This window comes from Pelobates fuscus, chromosome 4 (genome assembly GCF_036172605.1).
Source record: "Pelobates fuscus isolate aPelFus1 chromosome 4, aPelFus1.pri, whole genome shotgun sequence".
Classification (NCBI taxonomy): Eukaryota; Metazoa; Chordata; class Amphibia; order Anura; family Pelobatidae; genus Pelobates; species Pelobates fuscus.
The window spans coordinates 392,632,388-392,655,740 of NC_086320.1; the positions used below are offsets into that span (position 1 = coordinate 392,632,388).

Here is a 23,353-nt window from a genome sequence, read left to right on the forward strand (position 1 = left end):
GCTCCGAATTGATATTAGAACAGGATCTGTCATGCAGGGCAGCCAGTTTGAACTGGTCTGAAAGTGTCTCTGGAACAATGGGACAACACCTTGCTCGGAAAACTGTAAGATAAGAGAAGCGGGAAGAAAATATCTAACAACAAACACATGATACACACCCTACACCTATAATGGGCACAGAGTGACTAAAACATAAGAGTAATCTGGGGACCTACATAAAGTATCTGTCTCCCTTTCCCCAGTGACGGTGACTACTGTCACAATTATATTCTATATACGTATATTATATTTTTGCAAGTTTTCATCCATTTGCTGTTTTAGCATCTTTATAGACTGATAAAACCACCTCTTCAGGCAGATAATTCCAAATCCTTATTGTTCTTACTCTAAAGAACTATTTCCTTTGCTTTAGATTAAATCTCCTTTCTTCCAGTCTAGATGAGTGATCCTGTGTTCTATGTATTGTACTATTTATGAATAGATTTAAAGACAATGATTTGCAAGTGTCCAAAATATGTTTCATGTTATCACTAAACAGATTTAACTTAACCTTTCTTCATAACTAAAATCTTCCATTACTTTTATTAATTTTGTAGCACACCTATGTACATGTTCTGCACAATATACAACCACACACAAATTACCGTTATGCGTCATCTGCAAATCTCAAGTTGAACTGTGTGAAATGCTTCTTGGGCACAAACACTCGAGAATCGTGCTTCCACAACTATCCCAGAATTTGCGACTTGACATGGAAATGAACACAGATTAGCATTGTTCATTTGCAGACTTTATACTTTATTCTGCATATACCCTTAGCATTGGATGCTGGTATAAACAAGGTCTTTATTTATTTATGGAATAAAGGTATCTGCGGAACTTGTGATTGGCATGGAATAAATGTCAATTTACAGACATTGTTATATTCTGGTAGCATTTTTAAGAAGCCGCATTGCTGAAAATGGCACCAGGTTCCTTCCATGTACCCATGAACGGAGGATTTAACCATTTTTATAAACTTATTTTGTCCCAAATATTGTTTTGGCAAGGTAAATAATTTATCCTTCCATCGTTTCTGTGAAAGCATTAATGAACAAATTAAAATAGTGTAATTTTACTAAATATTTAAATTTCCCTAAACTCTTAAATAATAAGCCGTGCATCCCCTGAAGAAGTTAATGTTATGTGTCTATTTTGCTTCCTTCTTGCATTTTTATTAAAAATATTCTTTATTGACTGATTTACTGTAGAGATTTGCATTGGGGAAATCTGTTAATAGAGAACTGTAATGCTCATACATTGACTTACTCTTTGGACGGTGAAACAATGACTATCCCCACTTCCGGAGTCCAAGTGAAAATAATTGACTACACACTGTCTCGTCTTGATAAAGGTAAGTTTCAATAAATGTCCGACATACTGTATGTTCTATCTCATATCTAATACCTGTTAAACAGTCTGCCGGTATAATCTGTTTAATTCTGGATTGTCGCACAGATTAATTCAAACCATGTTTGTGGTAGTGCCACGTTCTTTCCATTGTGAACTTCTCCTATGGTTTCTCTTAGATATGTTCTTCAGCCTGGTACGTTCTCTCTCTGACAGGTGACACTCTTTCTCTTGCAGACGGTCTGACTGTATTCACAGATCTTTCAGCAGATGATGAACTTTTTCTTGGGGAGGGCGATTTGCAGTTTACTGTCTACAGAGAAATGAAGCAAGAAAACATGTGAGTTTTAAGCCAGACTTGTGGCTGTACCACAAAACTTCATGTAACTTTGTTAGAAATCTTTGTCATACTATCCTGTCTTCTAATGAGAAATATATCTTCAGAACATCTAACTGTAGAAAATAGATCCACCAGTCACAGCAAGGCCAAGTCTATAAAGGATTAACGTATAAAAGGTAATTCCTCATTCTGATCTGTGACAATTCAATAAATTCACCCATAATAAAAAAGGAAAAAATACAGTAGAAAAATAAAAACAACGAGCTGAAGAAAAACAGGAACACATATCTGTATGCTTATGAAGACTTGTTCAGTTATGCTAAAAACGAAAATACAGAAACCATATAACATCATTGTAGCGGATTGCATTGGGCTGTCCCGAGATTTTTATTGTTACAATGTTATTTCAGCTGTATTCCCTGTGTATCCATATATTGTATGTAACATTCGTCTGATTGTTCGGTAAAACCTCCTCCGTTCGACATAAGAACAAACAACCGAACAACCAGACCTCCCCAGAGTGAAGTGTGCCCTTCATTTACCTCCCACATCAACGTTCTAACCACATAATTAGCAAACAAACTAATGTATTCTGTGCTCCCTAGGTGGCCATCTTGCCACAAGAAAGATCAGCTGTGTTTGGTCGTCGAGTGTCTGGAACCCAAATCGGACACTCGACTACGCGAACACCGCTCAGACTTCCAGCATTTCGTATAGAAAACTACCGAACGGCCCACCGTTTGGTAGGAATAAACCCACGAACAAGGGGATTTATCCGAATCCAAGCCCAAGCCACATAACCCAGTAATTTCGTGCATTTCACCTTCTGAAAGTAGACCGACCAGAATGTGTGGGTCTAATTTCAGCTACTACCTCCTGTGCGGTCGGTCATACGAACAAACGCCTGTAACTCCCTAGCCCCTGATCCGATATGGGTGATTTTTGAGTATGTTGCTCACCCAGATCAGGGCTATCAGGGGATGTAATATTTAAAGGTGTATCTCTAGTATTGGGGGTACATCTGGAAACCAGGTAGAAATGTGTCCTGAATAATGGTATTATGTGTCATGCTCAGGGGAGGAGCTGTGTGGGTGGTAAATCAGATATGATTGGTGTACTAGATACAACAAATACAGGGTGCGCTAAGTAGGACAATGAGAGATAATAAACAAAAATAATATAAAGAGTCTCTTAAAATACATCCAGCTCTGAGTAAAACAGCATACAGTGGTATTTAAATATGTAGGATATCCTTCTAGCGATGCTTGCAGTGCCGGTCTTATGAAAATAAAATCACAAGAGAGGGCCCATAGTGTTTACCGTATAAAAAATAGCAGTAAAAGGTAAAATTAAACGTACTTACAGTGTTCAGAGCAGCCACACTGCTCTATGAACCAGGCGTAGGTGGAATAATCCCCACCAGGGATTTCTTTTGTAGTACTGGATCTTTAAAATGATAAAAAATCAGCCAGGATAAAACAGCAACAAATAAAAGTAAGTGTGCAGAATACTTTTATTAGATTCTTATAAAAACACAACGCGTTTTGCCAAAAAAGGCTTTATCAAGTGACACTATGGGCCCTCTCTTGTGATTTTATTTTCATAAGACCGGCACTGCAAGCATCGCTAGAAGGATATCCTACATGTGGGGAGTTTAAATACCACTGTATGCTGTTTTACTCAGAGCTGGTTATAGCTCTCCCAATTGTAAGTTGGCACTCTTATGACCTCAGTGTTGTCTGTAGTTGCAGTTAACCTACGTTATTGCACCATTGGGGTTTTTCCCCCTTTTATGTATTTTATATGCTGACGCTTATCTGCAATGCTGTAAGAAGTCTTGAGGATACACCTCCAAGTGTCCAGTTATATCCTACATGTGGGGAGTATTAAATACCACTGTATGCTGTTTTACCTAGAGCTGGGCATAGCTCTTTAAATTGTGAGTTGGCACTTCTCTACTTCTATGTTGTTCGTGATCCAGCTTTCCTAAAACGGTTTTGCACTATTGGTCTCTATTTTTGCTTTTGTATTTCATATTTACCACTGAGGATTCAAAGCAAGAACTGAAGAATATACACTCCAGGTCTTTGATGTATTTTAAGAGACTCTTTATATTATTTTTGTTTATTATCTCTCATTGTCCTACTTAGCGCACCCTGTATTTGTTGTATCTTGTTCTCTCCATTCTTTGAAGGGTTTGAGGGTTACCCTTCCCCTCAGGTGTGCAGCTCTATTCTCCCCTGTGATCAGTACTGTAGCGCTGTTCCTCTCCTATTTTTTTTTTCTGTTATGATTGGTGTACTGTATAATTATTGTGGGTGTCTCCCTTGCATGGGAGAATTGATTAAAAGCTGAGTGTGTGAATAAACCTGCAGTTCTGATGCTGTGTGTCGTCCAATCAGGGACGTATTAGCCGCGAGGCAAACAAGGTATTTGCCTTGGGCGGCATTTTCCAGGGGGCGGCAAAAAAAGCTGCCCATGGCAAATGTCTTGTTAGCCTTGCGGCTAACAGTCCAGGCGGGCGGCTAGGTCAAAATCCCTGCGGGCGGCACTGGCGAGGGAGCACTTCCCCCTGAGCACTCTGCTCAGCTCCCTCGCCAGCGCCGACGTGCGTGTTAGTGTGTGTGTGTTAGTGAGTGTGTGCTAGTGCACAAAACCAGGATACACCACTGCGTCCAGTTACTGGGAAACGTGATGGGATACTTTGGATTACTTTACTAACCGTGGATATTATTCTCTTGGGTTTTACTACTTGTTCCTGAGCCTCTCTTGGATTACCAGTGGAGATAGTCTGTGAGAGACCAGCTCTCCGCTACAATCATAAACCATACGGTGGAAAGAAATTATAAAGCAGAAGAATAATACTCAGCTCTTTAATAAAATTCTGACTTAATGTCACTAGTGCTTTTAAAATCTGGAAATTCATTTACCCCATAACCCCTCAGTGACCAGGCCGTTTTTCAAAATTCTTGCCGCTGGGACCAAGGCTCTTTTTGCATTTCTGCGGTGTTTGTGTTTAGCTGTAATTTTCCTCTTTCTCATTTACTGTACCCACATATTATATACTGTTTTTCTCTCCATTAAATGGTCTTTCTAAAGATACCATTATTTTCATCATATCATATAATTTACTATAAAACATTTTTTTATAAAATATGATGAAAAAATGTAAAAAAACTCTTTTTCGAACCCCCAAAATCTGTTATGCATCCACAACTGCCAAAAAAACACCCATGCTAAATAGTTTCTAAATTTTGTCCTGACTTTAGGAATGCCCAATGTTAGTATTTCCTTACCTTTTTTTGGAAAGTTATAGGGCTATAAGCACAAGTAGCACTTTGCTATTTCCAAACCAATTTTTTTTCAAACTTAACGCAAGTTACATTGTAACATTGATATCTGTCAGGAATCCCTGAATTAACCCTTCACATGTATATATTATTTAAAAGAAGACAACCTAAGGTATTACACTTGGGGTATTTTGAATCTTTTCATGCAGCCATTTTACCACCAATTTATGCCAAATGAAAAAAAATAATAATAATTAGTGATTTTTTTGAGACACATAGCAATTTAAGAATATATGTGCTGAGTACTTTAAGGGTTACTGCCAAATTACACCCCAATATGTGTTCAGCAACATCTCCTGAGTACAGTGATACCACCCATGTACAGGTGTGTTGGGTTCTCTGGGGGCTAAAAGGCCTTATTTGGAGGGTGCGCATTCCTGTTTTCCAACTTGGAATTTTTACAGCTGGTCCTGTTTGGGACATTTTTGAGCCGGACAGTATCATTTACCCCCATCATACCATATATTTTTGAAAAGAATACACCCTAGGGTATTTCAAATGGTGGTATTTTAACACTTTCCATGCACCAATTCTACCACCAGCCTTTGTCAAACTTTTGGATAGTCGTTTTATTATTTTTATTTTTCTCTTACATTGTACTTTAGGCGTGGATTTTAAGTTCCGTTTATGTGTTACTGACAAAGAAACCCCCAATATGTGTTCAGCAATATCTCCAGAGTACAACAGTGCCCCCAATGTACAGGTTTTATGGGCTTTTGCAAACTTTCAGGGGTCAAATATAGGGTTTTTCCATGTTTGCACATTAAAATTTGCCAGATTGGTTTGCTGGGCCTAGGTTGCCTTTGAGACCATATAGCAGCCCAGGAATTAACCCCATCATGGCATACCATTTGTAAAAGTAGACAACCCAGGGTATTCAAAATGGAGTATGTCCAGTCTTTTGTAGTAGCCACTTAGTCACAAACGCTGGCCAAAGTTAGCATTTTCCTTTGGTTTTTGCATTTTTTTTTTTTACACAAAACCTGCACTTTTACTGGTGATTTCATCGTCGGAATACGTTTCACTGATTTAGAACACTCATATTTGTTTTCAACGAAGTCTCCCGAGTATAACAATACCCCCCTGTACAGGTTTTATGGTTGTTCGGAAAGTTACAGGGTCAATATAGGGCTTGCCCGATCTAGTTTGCCATATTGGTTTGCTGGAACTTAGTTGCCTTTTGAGACCATATGGCAGCCCAGGAATGTGAAATAACCCCATGATGGCATGCCATTTTCAAATGTAGAAAACCCAGGGTATTCCAAATGTGATATTTCCAGTCTTTTTTTGTAGCCACTTAGTCACAAACGCTGGCCAAAGTTAGCGGTTTTATTGTTTTTTGTATAAATGTTTTGGTTTTGAAATTTCTTAATATATATATATATATATATATATATATATATATATATATATATATATATATATACAAATATAGCTCAAAATACCTTGCACAGCAGGCTTAAATTGCAGTTTTAGCTTACATGCTGGGTGCTGGATCCAGGTCATATGTATACAGAAGATTCAAAAAGATGGTCCGCACTCCCAGGCTCCAATTAAAATGTAACTTTTATTTTCACCTCAAAAAGTAAAAAATAAATGCCAACGGTCAACGTTTCAGTGCCCGATTCGGACTTTCCTCAGGACAGCACCGTTTGCGGGTCATTCTTTCTCCACTGCGCATAACTCACTTCCCTTGGTAGTAATTTTTTGCTGAGATATGCAACAGGGTGCTCCACTCCATCCTCCCCGACCTGGCTCAGCACAGTCTCCTCTGGGGCAGCCAAGACAGGGGCATTCACAAGAGCCTGCTTCAGTGCCTGAAACGCGGCTTCACAAGCTGGAGACCACAGGACCTGCTTAGGTAAATTCTTCTTAGTCAGGTCAGTCAGAGGTTTGGCGATAGTACTGTAGTCAGGGACGAAGCGTCGGTAGTATCCTGCTGTCCCCAAGAAGGCTAGTACCTGGGTCTTAGTGAAAGGTGTGGGCCAGTTAGCCACTGCCTCTACCTTGGCTGGCTCCGGTCTCTGGCTCCCACTTCCCACTCTGTGACCCAAATACTGCACTTCAGCCATGCCTAGATGGCACTTGTCTGGCTTCAAGGTCAGGCCAGCGGCCCGAATCTTGTCCTGAACTACCCATACATGAATCATGTGTTCCTCCCAAGACTCACTGTAGACCGCAATGTCATCCAGGTATGCACAAGCAAATTCCTGGAAGCCATCGAGGAGTCTATCCACCAAACGCTGGAAAGTAGCCGTGGCATTCTTCATCCCGAATGGCATGAATCTAAATTGGTACAGGCCAAACGGGGTGACAAATGCCGACTTGGGGATAGCATCCTCGGCCAGGGGGATCTGCCAATAGCCCTTACACAGGTCTATGGTAGACAGATAGCGCCCCCTAGCGATACGGTCTCAGGTAGGCGTCAGTGCTGGTCCTCTCGTTGAGCCGCCTGTAGTCCACACAGAACCGGGTGGTCCCGTCTTTCTTAGGCACCAGGACTACAGGCGAGGCCCAACGACTATTGCAGTGTTTGATGACCCCAAGCTGAGTCATCTCCTGTATCTCCTTCCGCATTCCTTCTCGGACTGCCTCAGGGATACGGTAAGGGGGCTGTCGCAGGGGGTTCTGTCCAGGGGTCTCTACCTTATGTACAGCTAGGGTAGTGTAACCGGGCTCTTGGGAGAACGTCGCCTGCTTCTCCCACAGAAGCTGTCTTGACTGTACCTTCTCTGCCGGACTTAACCGGTCCCCTAGCTGTACAAGACTAGTAAGCTCTGTCTGGGGGTCCCTCCTTAATAAATCGGGAAGGGGTAAGTTCTCAGGGTCATCTGCAGCAGGGGCACACACTGCAGCGACATCCTCCGGTTTCTCCTGATACTCCTTCAGCATGTTCACATGAAAGGATCACTGAATCCTTTCATCTGCACAGCTGGCTATAATACTTTATACGGGCCCTGCCAAGATGCCTGCATCTTATCTGTCTTCACAGGTTAGGGGTCCACAGACCCTTCGCCCATAGAGTAACTCAAAAGGAGAGAACCCAGTAGATTCCTGGGGCACCTCTCTGTAAGCAAATAACAGATGAGGCAGGAATCGCTCCCAGTCTCTGCTAGCGTCAGTAAAGGTCCTCAGCATCTGTTTGAGAGTCCTGTTAAAGCGCTCACAGAGGCAGTTAGTCTGTGCGTCGTAAGGTGAACTGAGCAGCGGTTTAATGCCGCACACCTTCTACAGCTGCTGGGTGAGCACAGCGGTAAACTGGGTTCCCTGGTCGGAGAGAATCGCCTTAGGGAACCCTAACCTAGTAAAAATCTTAACCAGGGCATCAGCAACTGTCTCTGCCTCAATATTAGACAGCACTACTGCCTCTGGGTAACGGGTGGCATAGTCCACCACGGTGAGAATGCATTTCTTCCCAGATGGACTAGCCCTGGCCAAGGGACCCACAATGTCAACAGCTATGCGGGAAAAGGGCTCCCCAATGATAGGCATAGACATAAGCCTAGCTTTTGGGTGGTCCCCCCGCTTACCTATCCATTGACATGTGTCACAAGTACTACAATATATACGCACAGCCTGGTTAAAATTGGGCCAAAATAAATTTTGGGTGATCTTATGGGCTGGGGGAGAGAGTCTTACCTTAGTCTCAGCAGCAGGCGGGCCTGTCTCGGCGGCACGGGTCTGGGCTGGGTCACGGGTCGGTGCTGCTGTCTGTTGTCCCGGTGGGCTGCTTGAATGGGGTCTGCTTCGTGCAGGATGCCTCAACATACACACACACTACACAAACACACACTCTGTATTATACACACACACTACACAAACACACACTCTGCATTATGTACACACACACTCTGCATTATACACACACACTCTGTATTATACACACACACTACACAAACACACACACACTCTGCATTATATACACACACTATACAAACACACTGTAGCGGAGAGCTGATTTCTCACAGCTATTCTCCACTTTAGATCCAAGGAAGGCTCAGGAACAAGTCATTAGTAAATCCACAGCAGAGTTTCCAGCAGGTAAAACGGTACAGCAATATCCCCACAGCACTCCCAATAACTGGACGACACACAGTTTCAGGAGTAGAACTGACAATCGTTTATTCCAAGGTTTCTTATAAAGCCTGCTCCCATGCAAGGGAGGGAACTACAGTAATTATGACAGTAACCAATACAGTGCTTGTTACCTCCCACACATCTCCTCCCCTCAGAGTGAGTCATAATCCCCTTAACTTGTACAGTACTTTACCCCAAACTTGGATGTACCCCTAAACCATCACATATCCTTAATATTAGGGTACCGCTAGGTAGCCCTGATCTGGGTGAATATAATATCCAAAATTCACCCAGATCGGACCAGTGGTTCGGCAGTTACAGGAAGGTGAAGTTTGACCGACCGCACACGAGTTGGTATCCGAAAAGGGTTCCATGAGAATGGGCCCTGCGGTCGGTCTCCGTTCGGCAGTTAAAACAGACATTTATAATTGCCATCCATACTTTAATTCACCTAGATAGTGATTCCCTCATTCGGTACTTTGTTACTACCGAATGGGGATTCGTTAGGTCTCTCCGTTCGGTAGTTACGGAGCTCTGGAGGTCTCAGCGGTGTTTGGTTGTTTGAGTGTCCGATTTGAGTTCCAGACACTCGACGACCAAACACCGCTGAGATTTTCATGCGTAAGATGGCCGCCGCCACGTGTACGCATGCCGAATGGCGGGCACCCAGATACAATGTTAATGAGCCGGTTAACTTGCGGTTTTGGAAAGAATGTGAACCTTAATTGCTGGCACACTTCTCTCCGGGGTGGTCCCTCCGTTCGGTAGTTTCCATAAGCATATAGTACGGATGGAAACTACCGAATAACATACAATTCACACTTTAAATAGACGAATAGCAATTCAACACAGGTACAATTATAACGAATATAGTCACACAGGCATGTTGCAGGACAGGCTTACTGCGTTCCGCTACACACACACACACTCTGCATTATATACACACACTACACAAACACACACTCTGCATTATACACAAAACACTACACAAACACACACTCTCTGCATTATATACACACTACACAAACACACACTCTGCATTATACACACACACACTACACAAACACACACACACACTCTCTGCATTATATACACACTACACAAATACACACACACACTCTGCATTCATTATATACACACTACACAAACACACACACTCTGCATTCATTATATACACAACTATACAAACACACTACACACACACTGCATTATACACACACACTGCATTCATTATATACACAACTATAAAAACACACACTCTGCATTATACACACACACACTACACAAACACACACACTGCATTCATTATATACACACTACACAAATACACACACACTGCATTCACTATACACACAGTACACAAACACACACACTCTGCGTTCACTATGTATACACACTACACAAACACACCCTGCATTCATTATATACACACTGCATCCACCAGACAAACACACACAGCTCCCCTGTCTAAACACACTGCATCCACTACATGTGGCATGTATATTTTGTGCATTTAACTTAAGAAATTGTTTATTTTTTTTAAATGGTAAATGTACAGAATATCGGCAAGTTTTCGGCTATAGGCCTGAAAGTTCACAGATTATGGGTATCGGCTCTAAAAAAAAATCAATATTGGTCGATCCCTAGTTAAGAGTCATGAAACGGTATCAGTTTTTCTTTGCTTTCAGTCCAAATTATGAAGATATCATCGATATAGCGATAATATTTGTAAGGTTTGGTGTGCTGTATTTGGAGGAATCGCTGTTCAAGATCTGCCATAAACAGATTAGTATATTGGGGGGCCATCTTAGTGCCCATAGCGATGCCCATGGTTTGTAGGTAAACCTCATTGTTAAAACTGAAATAATTATATGTGCCAGTTCTGTGATAATTCGGGGGCTGTATTTATGGTTGTCGGCAAAGGAAATGGAAGCAAGCATTGATGCCATCTGTATGTGGAATGTTGCTGTACAGAGATTCCACATCCATGGTTACAAGGATGGTGTTAGTAGGGAGATTGGTGATTTGGCTGAGTTTGTTGAGGAAGGCGGTTGTGTCTTTTATGAAGCTGTTAGTGTTGGTGACTAGAGGTTTTAGGGTATTTTCTACCAGTCCTGAGATCTCTTCTGTGAGAGTTCCCACTCCTGTAATTATGGGTCTTCCAGGATTACCTGCTTTGTGGATTTGGGGAATTATATAGCGACTGATTGGTATGAGTATTTAATGAGCTCCCCAAGTTGTAATGTGTATGTGTATGTGTATGTGTGTATATATATATATATATATATATATATATATATGTGTATGTGTGTGTGTGTATATATATATATATATATAATATGTATAGACGTAAAAAAACAGATAACATTTGTATCTTCTAATACCTTTTTTATTGGACTAACAGAATTTTTTAATGACAAGCTTTCGTGAGAACCTCCCTTTCTCAAGTCTGAAGCATTTCTGAGCAAGACGACACATAGAATTCAAAGGGGTTAAAGAGAGAGAGACATGAGTGCAGATAAGACACAGGTTTTGATAGAAAATAGACAACATTCTTGCAGAGGGTCGTTAATATCTTTCTGAAGAAAAAGAACCAAGCAGACAGTGCAGAAGATGGTACACTTTATACATGCACACACACACATATATATATATATATATATATATATACAAACACATATACATACACATGGGCACTTTCTAAATGCTTCCCAATTACAGGAATGATAACTCTTACAGAACAGATCTGGGAGACATGGGGACACAGACACTAGGGGATGCTTAGACACTTGGGGAGACTGAGTCCCTAGTGTTTATGTCTCCCAATGTCCCCAAGTGTTTCAGCATCCCCATATCTCCCAGCTAGTGTCTCTAGTGTCTCAATGTCTCCCAGTGTCCCCTACTGTCCCACTGTCTCAAAGTGTTCCCATGTCTCTAAGTGTCCAAGTGACATGGAAACACTGGATGACATGGGACACTGAGACATTGTGATACATAGGGGACACTGTGATACATAGAGGACACAGAGAGACATGAGGACACTGGATGACTAGGAGACACTGGGATACTTAGAGACAGGGAGACACTAGGAGCAATCCATCTATTATTCAGCAGAATCAAACTGTAAGTACCGGTAGTTTTGGGGGGATTTTACAGAAATGGCACTTGTGATTTACACTTACATAATTAATTATGTAAATTAGTAAGGCCGATATTTTTTTCCAAGAAAGATGGCAACCCTAACTATCCTTCACATACTCTTGCTTAAGTATGGAAACTTAAGAGGGATGTATGGTAACAAGACTTATGTGGACTGTCTGACAATGAAATTAGTTAAGGTAAAGCTGACTTTGTGCACAATGCAAATGCTCTTGCTGCTTTACTCTCTCTAACACTGTGGCATGTCCCCTTTCTTCTACACTCTCTACATACACCTTTTCTTTGTCCCATACTATATATGCCAGGAGCTTCTGCCTACTAGTAAGAAGGTAGGAGACAAGTGGACATGTGTGTGCTAGGGGACAGTCCTTAGAAAGCATGGAGCAAGCGCATCATTAGACACATTTATGGCAAGCTCAGGGTTCTGTCTGCATAGTATGCCCTTAGTTGGCCAGTCTGCATGACTGGCTTTCAGCCTGACATGCATTAATGCTAGGTTGGCCTTCCAGTTCTTGAGGCAGACATGCTTGTTCGCCCCTTTCGGTAGCTCTCTTTTTGGGCTTGTTCGCCCCTTTCGGCAGCTCTGTTTACATTATTCACATCAGTGGCACACCCTTCTACCCTGCCCATTAACTATCTGCTTCACTGGACACTGCTGTTAGGTTATGGATTTACTTTAAAGATGAAAGCATAAATTAGAGAGAAATTAGCATAGAGTATGTGTTTTCTTATAGCTGCATCCTATGAGTTTCCATCCAGCACCATCTCCATCAGATACATGACGCTTGGGAGGTAGGGCTGTTTTAGTGTTTTTGGTCGATAAAATTCTGTAATTAGGCAAATCATAATTGTCAGCACCAGGCCCACTGGGCTCTTAATCTGGCCCTGGTCTGCGTATAATAAGATTTTTATCTTTTGGTAGAAAAGCACTTTATGTCCTTATTGTTTCTAATGTTTATTGCTAGGGGTTCTACTGAAAGGATGTACACGAGGGGAGACACGGGACACCCCTGTCTTGTTGCATTGTGAAGGTCAAACCATCCTGCACATACATTAGCTCCTACCGTCTTTGCTGAAGGCGCATAATATTAGGCCATAATGGCCTCACGGTTCCAACCCACAAAACCAAAGTGTTTTAATACGTCTTCTATCCCCAACTCACTCAAGCTTTCTCCACATCTAATGAATGGGCCAGCAGGGGCTCACCTCTATGACTAGACTGATCTAAAATGTCCAAAATTCTTCTAGTGCAGTTATTTGCTGATCTCCCTGGTATGAAACCTATCTGGTCTGCATGTATAATTTTTTGTATTACTCACTTTATTCTTTTTGCTATGATGGAGGCATTTAATTTCATGTACGTTTTTATCAGCAAGATTGGTCTATAATTACCTACATCTGTTACGTTTTTATTGGGTTTTAGTATCGGCAGAAGATTTGCCTGTAGTAGCTCTTTTGATGGATTTGATCTATTTGCTATTTACGAGGTCAGAGGATGAACCAATTTAGATTTTATTCATTTATAAAAAAGATTACTAATTCCGTCAGGCCTGGAGTTTTGTTCATATCTAGCTCATCTATTTCTCTCTCAACTTCGTTGGAAGTAAAGTAAGTATTCAAAAATTCAAGATCTATCTTTGATATCTTGCGAATATTTGTTTTCGCTAGGTAATTTTGTATATCGCTCTCCTTTGGGTTTAACCCAAGATTGTATATTTTACCGTAAAATTCATTAAATTTTTTACCTATTTTCTCGGGATTGGTGTATATATCATACTTGTCTATTAATTTGTCCTATTTCTTGTTCTTAGTTGTAATTATTTTGGTAAATTTTTACTTGCTCTATTTACAAAGTAATAATTATTTAAATTCAATTTATTTAGTACTGTTTCAATTTTTTCTTGTTTTTAATATTATTTTATTTTGAAGTTCAATCAACTTTTTATGATGATATATATGATAATTCTTTACCTTTTTTTTCAATAGATATTTTACTCATTTTTATTATATAGCTCCTCATAACGGCCTCATGCATACATCAATGAAAAAACTATATTAGATGAATAATCTAATGTGGTTTCAGGAGTGGTATATACCTTTAAATGTTGAAAATGACATGCAGCAATACTATAGTAACATAATCTGTCTTAAATTGCCGAAATAAATACAATATCAGTGTGCTTGATAGCAATGAGTCCAATAGTATAAGTAATGTCTCTATATGGATACAATTGTATCACTGAAATTGAAAGTTTTACACAGTCTGTGAATGTTGTAAGCTATAACAGCCTCTACCAGCTATAGATAAAACTGGATTGTATATGGTACAATAATATATAAATCTGCATAAATAGCAGTAATGATTTATATGTGACTCTGTACTGAAAAAGAATAAATAGAAAAAGACTAACAGGTCAAAAGTAATGACCTGCAGTTTGATGGGAAAAACCCCTCCGTTCTTGCCAAGATTAGTGAAGAATTCAATAGTGCTTTCTTGTAAAAAATGAATTTATTATCCACATAGTTAAACGGAAAAAGCACTTACAATTGGTAAAGTTCTGAGTGCTGTACTGGAAACGGGAAAGTCCGGTGTTAGCAGCTGTAAGAACTTGTCCTGTCGGCAGATGATGCTGAAAGCCGCGTGCGTGTCACCGATCCTCCTGCGTTCCAAATGCAGCCCGGTCGTCTTTACGGTAAAGCCAGAAAGTGCAAAGTAAAAGTCCTTACGCGTTTCGTGAGTCTTTTACTTTAGGACTTTTACTTTGCACTTTCTGCATGTCATTTTCAACATTTAAAGGTATATACCACTCCTGAAACCACATTAGATTATTCATCTAATATAGTTTTTTCATTGCATCTATAAGGATTTTTTAGTGGAGTCCTTTTTTTCAACTGAGGGGTTAACCTTTTAGTGTGTTTTTTATTTTTTTTAAATTCTTTATTTTGTTAAGGCATATATAAAGGGTACAAAATGAAGAAAAGGGAAATGCAGGGGTGTTCCACATTTATGGATTAGTACAGAGATATTATCATTAATTACATTTCCAGGTAGTAAGTGCCTCATTTTTCTTTTTATATGTCATTCAATATTAACAGGAACGTTATTCAAACAGTATAGATCAACGTAAAGCATGATGTCAGAAAGTAGTGTAATAAACTGGTGAGTGACATTTTAGTGTTGGAGCGTCGACGTTAATACCTAACAAGAAGTAACCCGGTTAGGCTTTTGATTTCAGGCAGAGGTATATTATAACGTCTTGTTATATGGTGTATGTGTAAAGGGCTTCCATGGCGGTCGGGGTATGATGAGGGGGTTCCTGGTGGTGCCTTATCAGGGGTCGGCTGCCTTCGTGGGTCGTATCGTCTGGCCACCCATGAGGAGTTGAAGGGCGGGTATGTCAGTGGTGCAGTGTGTTTGTAGGCGTGTGCCTCTTAGGTAGGTAGTTGGTGAGGGGCAGTGGCAGAGGCAGAGGCCCCTGTCGTTCTTGTGTTCCCCTAACCTATGGGGAGACGGGGGGGGGGGGGGGAGATTGTGAAAAGAATTAACGGGTTCGTCTGTTTGTGTGTCAGAATTAGTGGAAAATCTGGCAGTATGCGCCATGAAACTTAAAACACGAAATTAAAAACATGAAATTAAACCAAAACTAGATACATTAGAAAAGAGAAAAGAACATGGAATATTCAATTGCTACAGTCCGCTTTGCAGGGTGCCACTATAGTGTGGCTCGGTGGTAGATGATTCTTTCTTTGCCGCCAACATTGGGGAGGTGCACTAAAGTAGTGCCATTCAGGCTGCGATTAAGTCACTGAGTCTTGATCCTGAGATGGGTTGCAATTCCGAGCTGGAACAAAGGGTGTCACATTGGGTATGTCCCATTGGTGATGTGTTGCCGGTCTCGGTGGAGTTCCAGCGCTTCTCATCAGGTCCAGGGCTGTGAAAAAGGTGGGGGCATCCGTTGGAGAAGACGCTGTGTACACCTTTCCGTCCTTGAGGACCGTTAGGGTTCGGGACGCAGACCAGCGGTAGGCCACGCCAGCTTCTCGCAACTTAGTTTTGATAGGTTGCATGGTCTTTCTCCAGTGAAGTGTTGCCCTGGTGACATCCTGGTAGAATGTCAGCTGGTGTGATTCAAAGTCCATGGGGGCCCTTTCTTGGAACGCCTTCATGAGCTTTTGTTTGTCGGTAACGGTTTGGCATTTGAGGATAATATCCCTGGGCAGGCTCGTTGGGGCGCGTTGTGGTCTATTGACCCTGTAAGCTCCGTCCAGCGGGATTTGTTTAGCTTGTTTGGCGGGTAGGCATGAGGCCATCAGCCGCCTAAGGAAGTGCGGCAGTTCCTCTGCGGTCACCGCATCGGAGACTCCGCAGATTTTTATGTGCTTGCGCCTACTCCTGTCATCCAGGGTGTCCACTCTGTGCGTCAGAGAGGAGTGCAGAGTTCTCATTTGTTGCACAGTGTCCCCTAGGGCTGCCAGGCCCTGCTTGATATCGATCACGTCTTCCTCCGTGGCTTGTACACGGTCAGTGACCGCTTGCACTTCAGTTTTGACTAGGGCGATGTCAGTGTCAAATAGCAGCTTGATTCTATCATAAAGGTCTGCAATGTCCTTTTTAGTGGCGTGTGCTGGGCTTGGGGACTCTATTGCGATGGCTGTCGCTGTGTCTGGGTACTTGCTGCCGTTCCCGTTCCCCCCTTCAGTCTCCTGAGGCTCTATGGCGTCTGGGACAGCTGGGGATGGTGAGGGTTCTGCTGTTTTGGGCCTGGAGCATTTGAGGAGCGTCCCTATGTCTCTCGCCTCTGGAATGGGTGCCCCTGTCTGTTTCTGTGTTTTTCGACCCATGATTGGTGTGTCAGGGTCGTTTTGGTAGGGGTGTAAATACTCACTCCAGTCCGCGAGGAGCTCGGCGTGGTAAGTTGCGGCCTTCAGGCTTTCAGACCGGAGCTTCTGCCGGGTCTTGCGGGGTGGTGCTGAGGCGGATCCGAACCGGAATGGCATGGGTCGATGCAGCAGGGGTTCCCCTTCCCGCTGTAAGTGTTTGTAGTCGGCAGCTTGAAGTTATTTTCGGCGTTTTTTAGGCGATTCGTAGCGGAGCTGTCAGTAATGGCGTCTAGGCTGTAGCGGTGCCAGGCCACGCCCCCCTTTTAGTGTGTTTTATCCTCTTCATCTAAGGTCCATTTTTTTGGACCTTATCCTTTTATTTCTATCATACATACACCAGATTGTAGATTCTGACATATCTGGGGAGGCATTTTCCTCATAAAAAAGTATTGACATTTTTAATAGTTCTTCTAAGGTAGAAATGAGGGTCTACTGTGCAGCAGTGTTCAACTCCATGTCGTATAGTCGGGCCGAGATCCCGCATATCTCCTCTCGGAACTGCCTGATATCTGCCGCAATGTTGCGGCGTAGCTCTTCCAACAGGTCCCGTAGTGTGTCCTCCGTTACTGGAGACTTATCAACTGGTTTCGGAGGTGGTGGAGACTCTCTGTGCTCCAGGCGTGTGCTCGTAGCCAGTTTACCCAGCAGGGACTCTTCACTGGTTGTGCACGAGGGACTGTCCAACATCGGGGCCATTACAGGCTTCTGCGCAGAGTGTGGCCTCCACAGCAGCTCGCCGATATCCGCCATTGTAGGGGTATGATCGGGCTTACACTTCTTGCTCCAACGCCCTATGTCTTCAGACAGGTATCCAACGCTTTTTGTGAAAATTGTGTGGGAGCTGCAGCAATGTGCGTTGGACAGAATGCCTGCTTGCTCCGCCCCCTCCCATTTTATCTATTTTATGATTAAATACGCAATTAAAGTCTCCTGCTATAATTTACGAACTTTTAGATATTTTTTTTAACTCTTTCCATAATCTTTGAAAATAGTGACATAGGGTTAATGTTTGGTAAATATACATTTACTAAAGTAAATATGTTGTCTATCTTACACACAATTATCCGGTACCTAGCTTCTGGATCGATGTCTTAATATATTATGTCAACTTTTAGTTGACTTGAGATGATGAATACGCCACTTTTGTTATTTTTTTCAAATGATGCTTGTACAATAATTGGAAACTTTTTCCTACCCATTTCTGGGGCTCTGTTTCCAATGAGCTTCGTGTATCAAACCTATTTGAATTTCTTTCGATGTTAAGGGAGTTGTATATCATATGCCTTTTTGCTGGAGTATTTAAACCTTGTGCATTTATTGACATATGTAACATAAAATAAGAAAATAATTTGGTTTGATCACAAAAAACGAATATAACTGTGGTGAAGGTAACCTTTTGGAGGAGCCCGTTTGCCACCCTCCTGCCATGTGACTATGGCACCTGTAATATACTTTGGTTAAACCCTGTTTGTGCCTTTTGGACTTTTATGGCTACACTTCGAACTCCCAAACAACCGCATGAACCAGAGACCACCCTGGACCCTATTAACAACTTGGAACGTTTCTCACCACAGTGTTCTAATTGTTCGTCTAGGTGGCCACAATTCCTATGGACAACCACGAAGTGGCGGCCATCTTGTTCGCATGAACGCAAGCAGCCGTGTTTGGGCATGAATCTCATGGAACTAAAATCGGACAGAGAAACTCCCAAACACCGCTGGACTTCCAGCATCGCCAGCGTTCGGTTCTTTACAATTTAGAAGGGCACTGTTCAGTGAAATCGTTCATCTGGATGAAGGGATCAAGCTCCAGGGTAAGACTATTGACTCTGTTCGGTAGTTTGTTCATTTTCAAACTACCGATCTAGACGGGCCGCAAGCCCTGATTCTCTGGAACTGTTTTGGGCATGGGACCATGCCTGCGGTCGGTGAAAATGTGACTTCCATAGAATTCCTGAGCCCCTGAACTGATCTGGGTGATTTCTGGAAATGTTGGTCACCCGGATCAGGGCTATCAGAAGATGTAGCATTTGTGGAGATATTATGTGTTTTTGGTAGGGATGCACCAAAATGAAAATTCTGGTCCGAAAACAAAAATTCAGGATGCCCTTGGCCGAAAACCAAAACCGGAAATGACTTTTTCCCCCCCAAATTATTTTAAAATATTTTTTTCTATAATTTTATTAATATTAGACTTTTTAATGAATTTAATATGAAAAACTACAAGCAAATAAAATAAATAGCCACACTTTTATTGAAAGTAACACAAAATTGGACAGAATATAACTTAAAAAAACAATATAAATAAAAATCTGTTAAATCTGTTATATGGGACTAAAGAATAATATATTGTTGATATTAATTTAATATCAATGTACATTCTTCATTTAGTTCTATGCAACAGAATCAGATTTAACAGATTTTTTTAAAAACATTATCTGTATTGCAGTCAGTCGGTGTCTCTGTATTGCAGTCAGTCAGCGTCTCTGTATTTAAGTCAGTCAGTGTCTCTGTATTGCAGTCAGTCGGCGTCTCTGTATTGCAGTCAGTCGGCGTCTCTGTATTGCAGTCAGTCGGTGTCTCTGTATTGCAGTCAGTCGGTGTCTCTGTATTGCAGTCAGTCGGTGTCTCTGTATTGCAGTCAGTCGGTGTCTCTGTATTGCAGTCAGTCGGTGTCTCTGCAATACAGAGACACCGACTGACTGCAATACAGAGACACCGACTGACTGCAATACAGAGACACCTACTGACTGCAATACACAGACACGACTGACTGCAATACAGAGACACCGACTGACATACACAGACACTGACTGACTGCAATACACAGACACGACTGACTGCAATACAGAGACACCGACTGACATACACAGACACTGACTGACTGCAATACACAGACACCGACTGACTGCAATACACAGACACCGACTGACTGCAATACAGAGACACCGACTGACTGCAATACAGAGACACCGACTGACTGCAATACAGTCAGTCGGTGTCTCTGTATTGCAGTCAGTCAGTGTCTGTGTATGTCAGTCGGTGTCTCTGTATTGCAGTCAGTCGTGTCTGTGTATTGCAGTCAGTAGGTGTCTCTGTATTGCAGTCAGTCGGTGTCTCTGTATTGCAGTCAGTCGGTGTCTCTGTATTGCAGTCAGTCGGTGTCTCTGTATTGCAGTCAGTCGGTGTCTGTGTATTGCAGTCAGTCGGTGTCTGTGTATTGCAGTCAGTCACCGGCTACCCACAGCAAGGGTACATTTGCATTGGGGAGCGGGGTCTGGAAAGGTGGAGGTGGAGTTAATGGTGCAACTACCGGCATAGGATTTGTTGGGGAACAATCTGGGGAAGCTCACATCCGCTTTTGAGCCCCAGACCACCGCCACTGGAGAAGCACACCCAGTTGTCACCCGTCAACAGGCCCGCACCCAGGACCACAACGCACACCCTTCTTTAGAGTGTGTCCCCTGGGCTCCCCCTAGCAAATTTGATACAGAGGTGATCACTGACCCCACGTTACAAGTATATAGAGATAAGGTCACCTCGGACCAACCCGGGGCGGAGGGAGAGAGATTTGTATGGGACAAGAAATTGTTATACAGGGAGTCTGAGAAAAGAGTAGATGGGTCAGACCCAATTATTATTAGGCAGCTGGTGAAACCACAGCGGTACCGATCAGAGTTGCTCCGGATAGCACATGATATCCAGCTTTCCGGACATTTAGGGGTGAGTCGCACCCGGTATCGATTGACACAGAGTTTCTTCTGGTCAGGAGTCAGTCAAAAAGTACTGCAATACCTGTGACACGTGCCAGAGAGTGGGAATGAGAGGGGACCGCCGGAAATCCAAGTTACACCCCTTACCCACCGTTCAGCCGAATAGCGGTAGTTTGGCGCTGCAGCCATTTGACTTCAACATCCAGTACCACCCGGGAAATCAAAATGAAAACGCTGACGGGTTGTCTCGACAAACTGACTTGGAAAAATGATCGGTGAGCAACCCCGGACATCCCCAAGTCGATCCGTGATGGATCAAACTGTGTATGCTGGCTTGTGGGCAAGGGGGAGCAGTTTAGCGGATTGCGTTTAGCTACTATCCACCGTCTTTTGTTTTGGCTGTCCAGAACGTTTATTGTGGCAACATTAGGTTCAATTCCCTATGGTTCGTGACTTTTAAGGCAAAAAGTAATCAGTGATCTGAAGCATTCGTATGGTTGTTCGGTAGGAATCCAATGGCCAACCTGTTAAATACCTCAGTTCGACAAACTACCAAACAACCAGACCACCCCGGAGAGGAACGTGGCTAATTTACCTTCCCATCGTTATTCCCACTAGCCTGATTGAGAATAATACGAACGCACTGTGTATTCCCTGGGTGGGCGCCGTTCGAAATGCTAACACGTGGTGGCGGCCATCTTGCCATACGAACGCACCAGCTGTGTCTTTCACCGCACGAACGGAGACCGACCGCAAGGCCAAAATACATAGAATTCTTTTCGGCTACTCCCTCGTGTGCTGTCGGTAAAACGAAGACCTCCACAAAATTCCCGAACCCCTGATCCGATCTGGGTGATTTTTGAGTATGTTGCTCACCCAGATCAGGGCTATCAGGGGATATGTAATTTACATCAGGGGTGTATGTCATAGTCTTGGGGTGCATCAAGAAAACAGGGGGAAATGTATGCTTTTAATGGTGTTATCTCTCACTTTGGGATTGGAGAATGTATAATTTTCTGTGGGTGTCTCCCTTGCATGGGAGAGTTGCATAAAAGCAGAGTATTTGGAATTAAACATCAGTTCTGCTCCTGATACTGTGTGTCGTCCAGTCATTGGGAAAGGTGATGGGATATTTGTGGATTGTTTTATTTTACTATTGATGCTGTTCTTCCTGTGCTAACTACTTGATCGTGAGCAACTCTTGGAATACCAGCAGAGAAAGTCTATGTTGAACTAGCGCCCAGCTACATCCGTAAACTGTAGATTTGTGTAGAAAGTTTTTTTTCAAAACTGTAATTGTACAGAATATCGGTAAGTTATCGGCTATCTGCCTGAACGTTCACAGATTATTGGTATCGGTATCAGCTCTAAAAAAAAAATCAATATCGGTTGATCCTTTCTCTTTTGACTTATGTGGATAGAACTAAAGAGTGTCGCAAATCCAATCAGCTATTTGTCCCCAATAAAGAGAAGATTATTTCAAGAGCTACATTAGCCAGGCAGATAAAAAAAATCAGTTTTTGCTTATTTAACAAAGAACAAGTCTCCTCCTCCTTTACTTCAAGCTCATCCCACCAGGTCTTTTTCCACTTACTGAATCTCAAAAGACTTTGGCATCTCTGGGACAGATCTGCAAGGCAGCTACTTGGTCATCCATCCACAGTTTTACCAAACCGTATCTGTTGTATGCACTATCCTCTGAAGAATCGTCTTGCGGGTGCTTCAGTTGGAGGTGAAATGATCTGACGTACCCTTTATTTTTGCCTCTCTATATCCCTTAGGTGTGTACTGACTAGTTACAAGGGAAAAACTGAATTTTACTTACCTCCAATATTTCCCCCCCTTGGATTAAAGGCAGTACAAGTTTGCCTTCCTGTTTGTAAGTTTGTTTAATTTTTGCAGTACCTCAATTTGTCTTCCAATAAGAAGGCTGCCTGTCCTGCACAAGATAGATCGCTAAGGTGTGTACTGCCTCTAATTCTGGGGGAAAGGGATTTGTGCGTGTTTTAAACCTTACATTATGGTGGATATAAAATCTCTGCAAAATCAGCCGTAGATTGTTAGAAAAGTTTGAAACTGTTCCAGAAAGTAGTGATCGATCACATGAATGAATACATGAATTATGCTTAGTGCATGAACAAATAGGAAGTGAATATGTGATGTAAAAATGCATGTCAGACTTGTGTTTACAACGTTGAGGAAAGCCTTTTGCAAAGTTACTGGCCGCACCATTTGATCAACGAGTTTCACCACACGTGTCATCTCCAGTCTGACTACCTGTTGGCAGTTGCCAGCGGGGTGACGGTGGAGGAGCGTAGCGACCAGACAAATATCGTGTCTGGTACATTGAGGCTTTCCCTCCAGCTTATTGCTACATCTGGATCCCCCTATCCTATCTGGATTTGATCTGTTAATCCTGTGCACTGTATTCCTTTTCTAGAGGAG

The 23,353-nt window shown here is 42.3% G+C and overlaps 1 protein-coding gene across 1 annotated transcript in view; it reads left to right on the plus strand.

Annotated features, from left to right (window-relative positions):
* Positions 1-23,353, plus strand: part of HASPIN (histone H3 associated protein kinase) — a 107,603-nt gene that overhangs the window by 83,140 nt on the left and 1,110 nt on the right. Inside the window, exons 14-15 of the mRNA XM_063450877.1 lie at positions 1,251-1,393; positions 1,627-1,729. Coding sequence (XP_063306947.1) covers positions 1,251-1,393; positions 1,627-1,729 — 246 coding nt within the window. The remainder of the gene's footprint in view (positions 1-1,250; positions 1,394-1,626; positions 1,730-23,353) is intronic.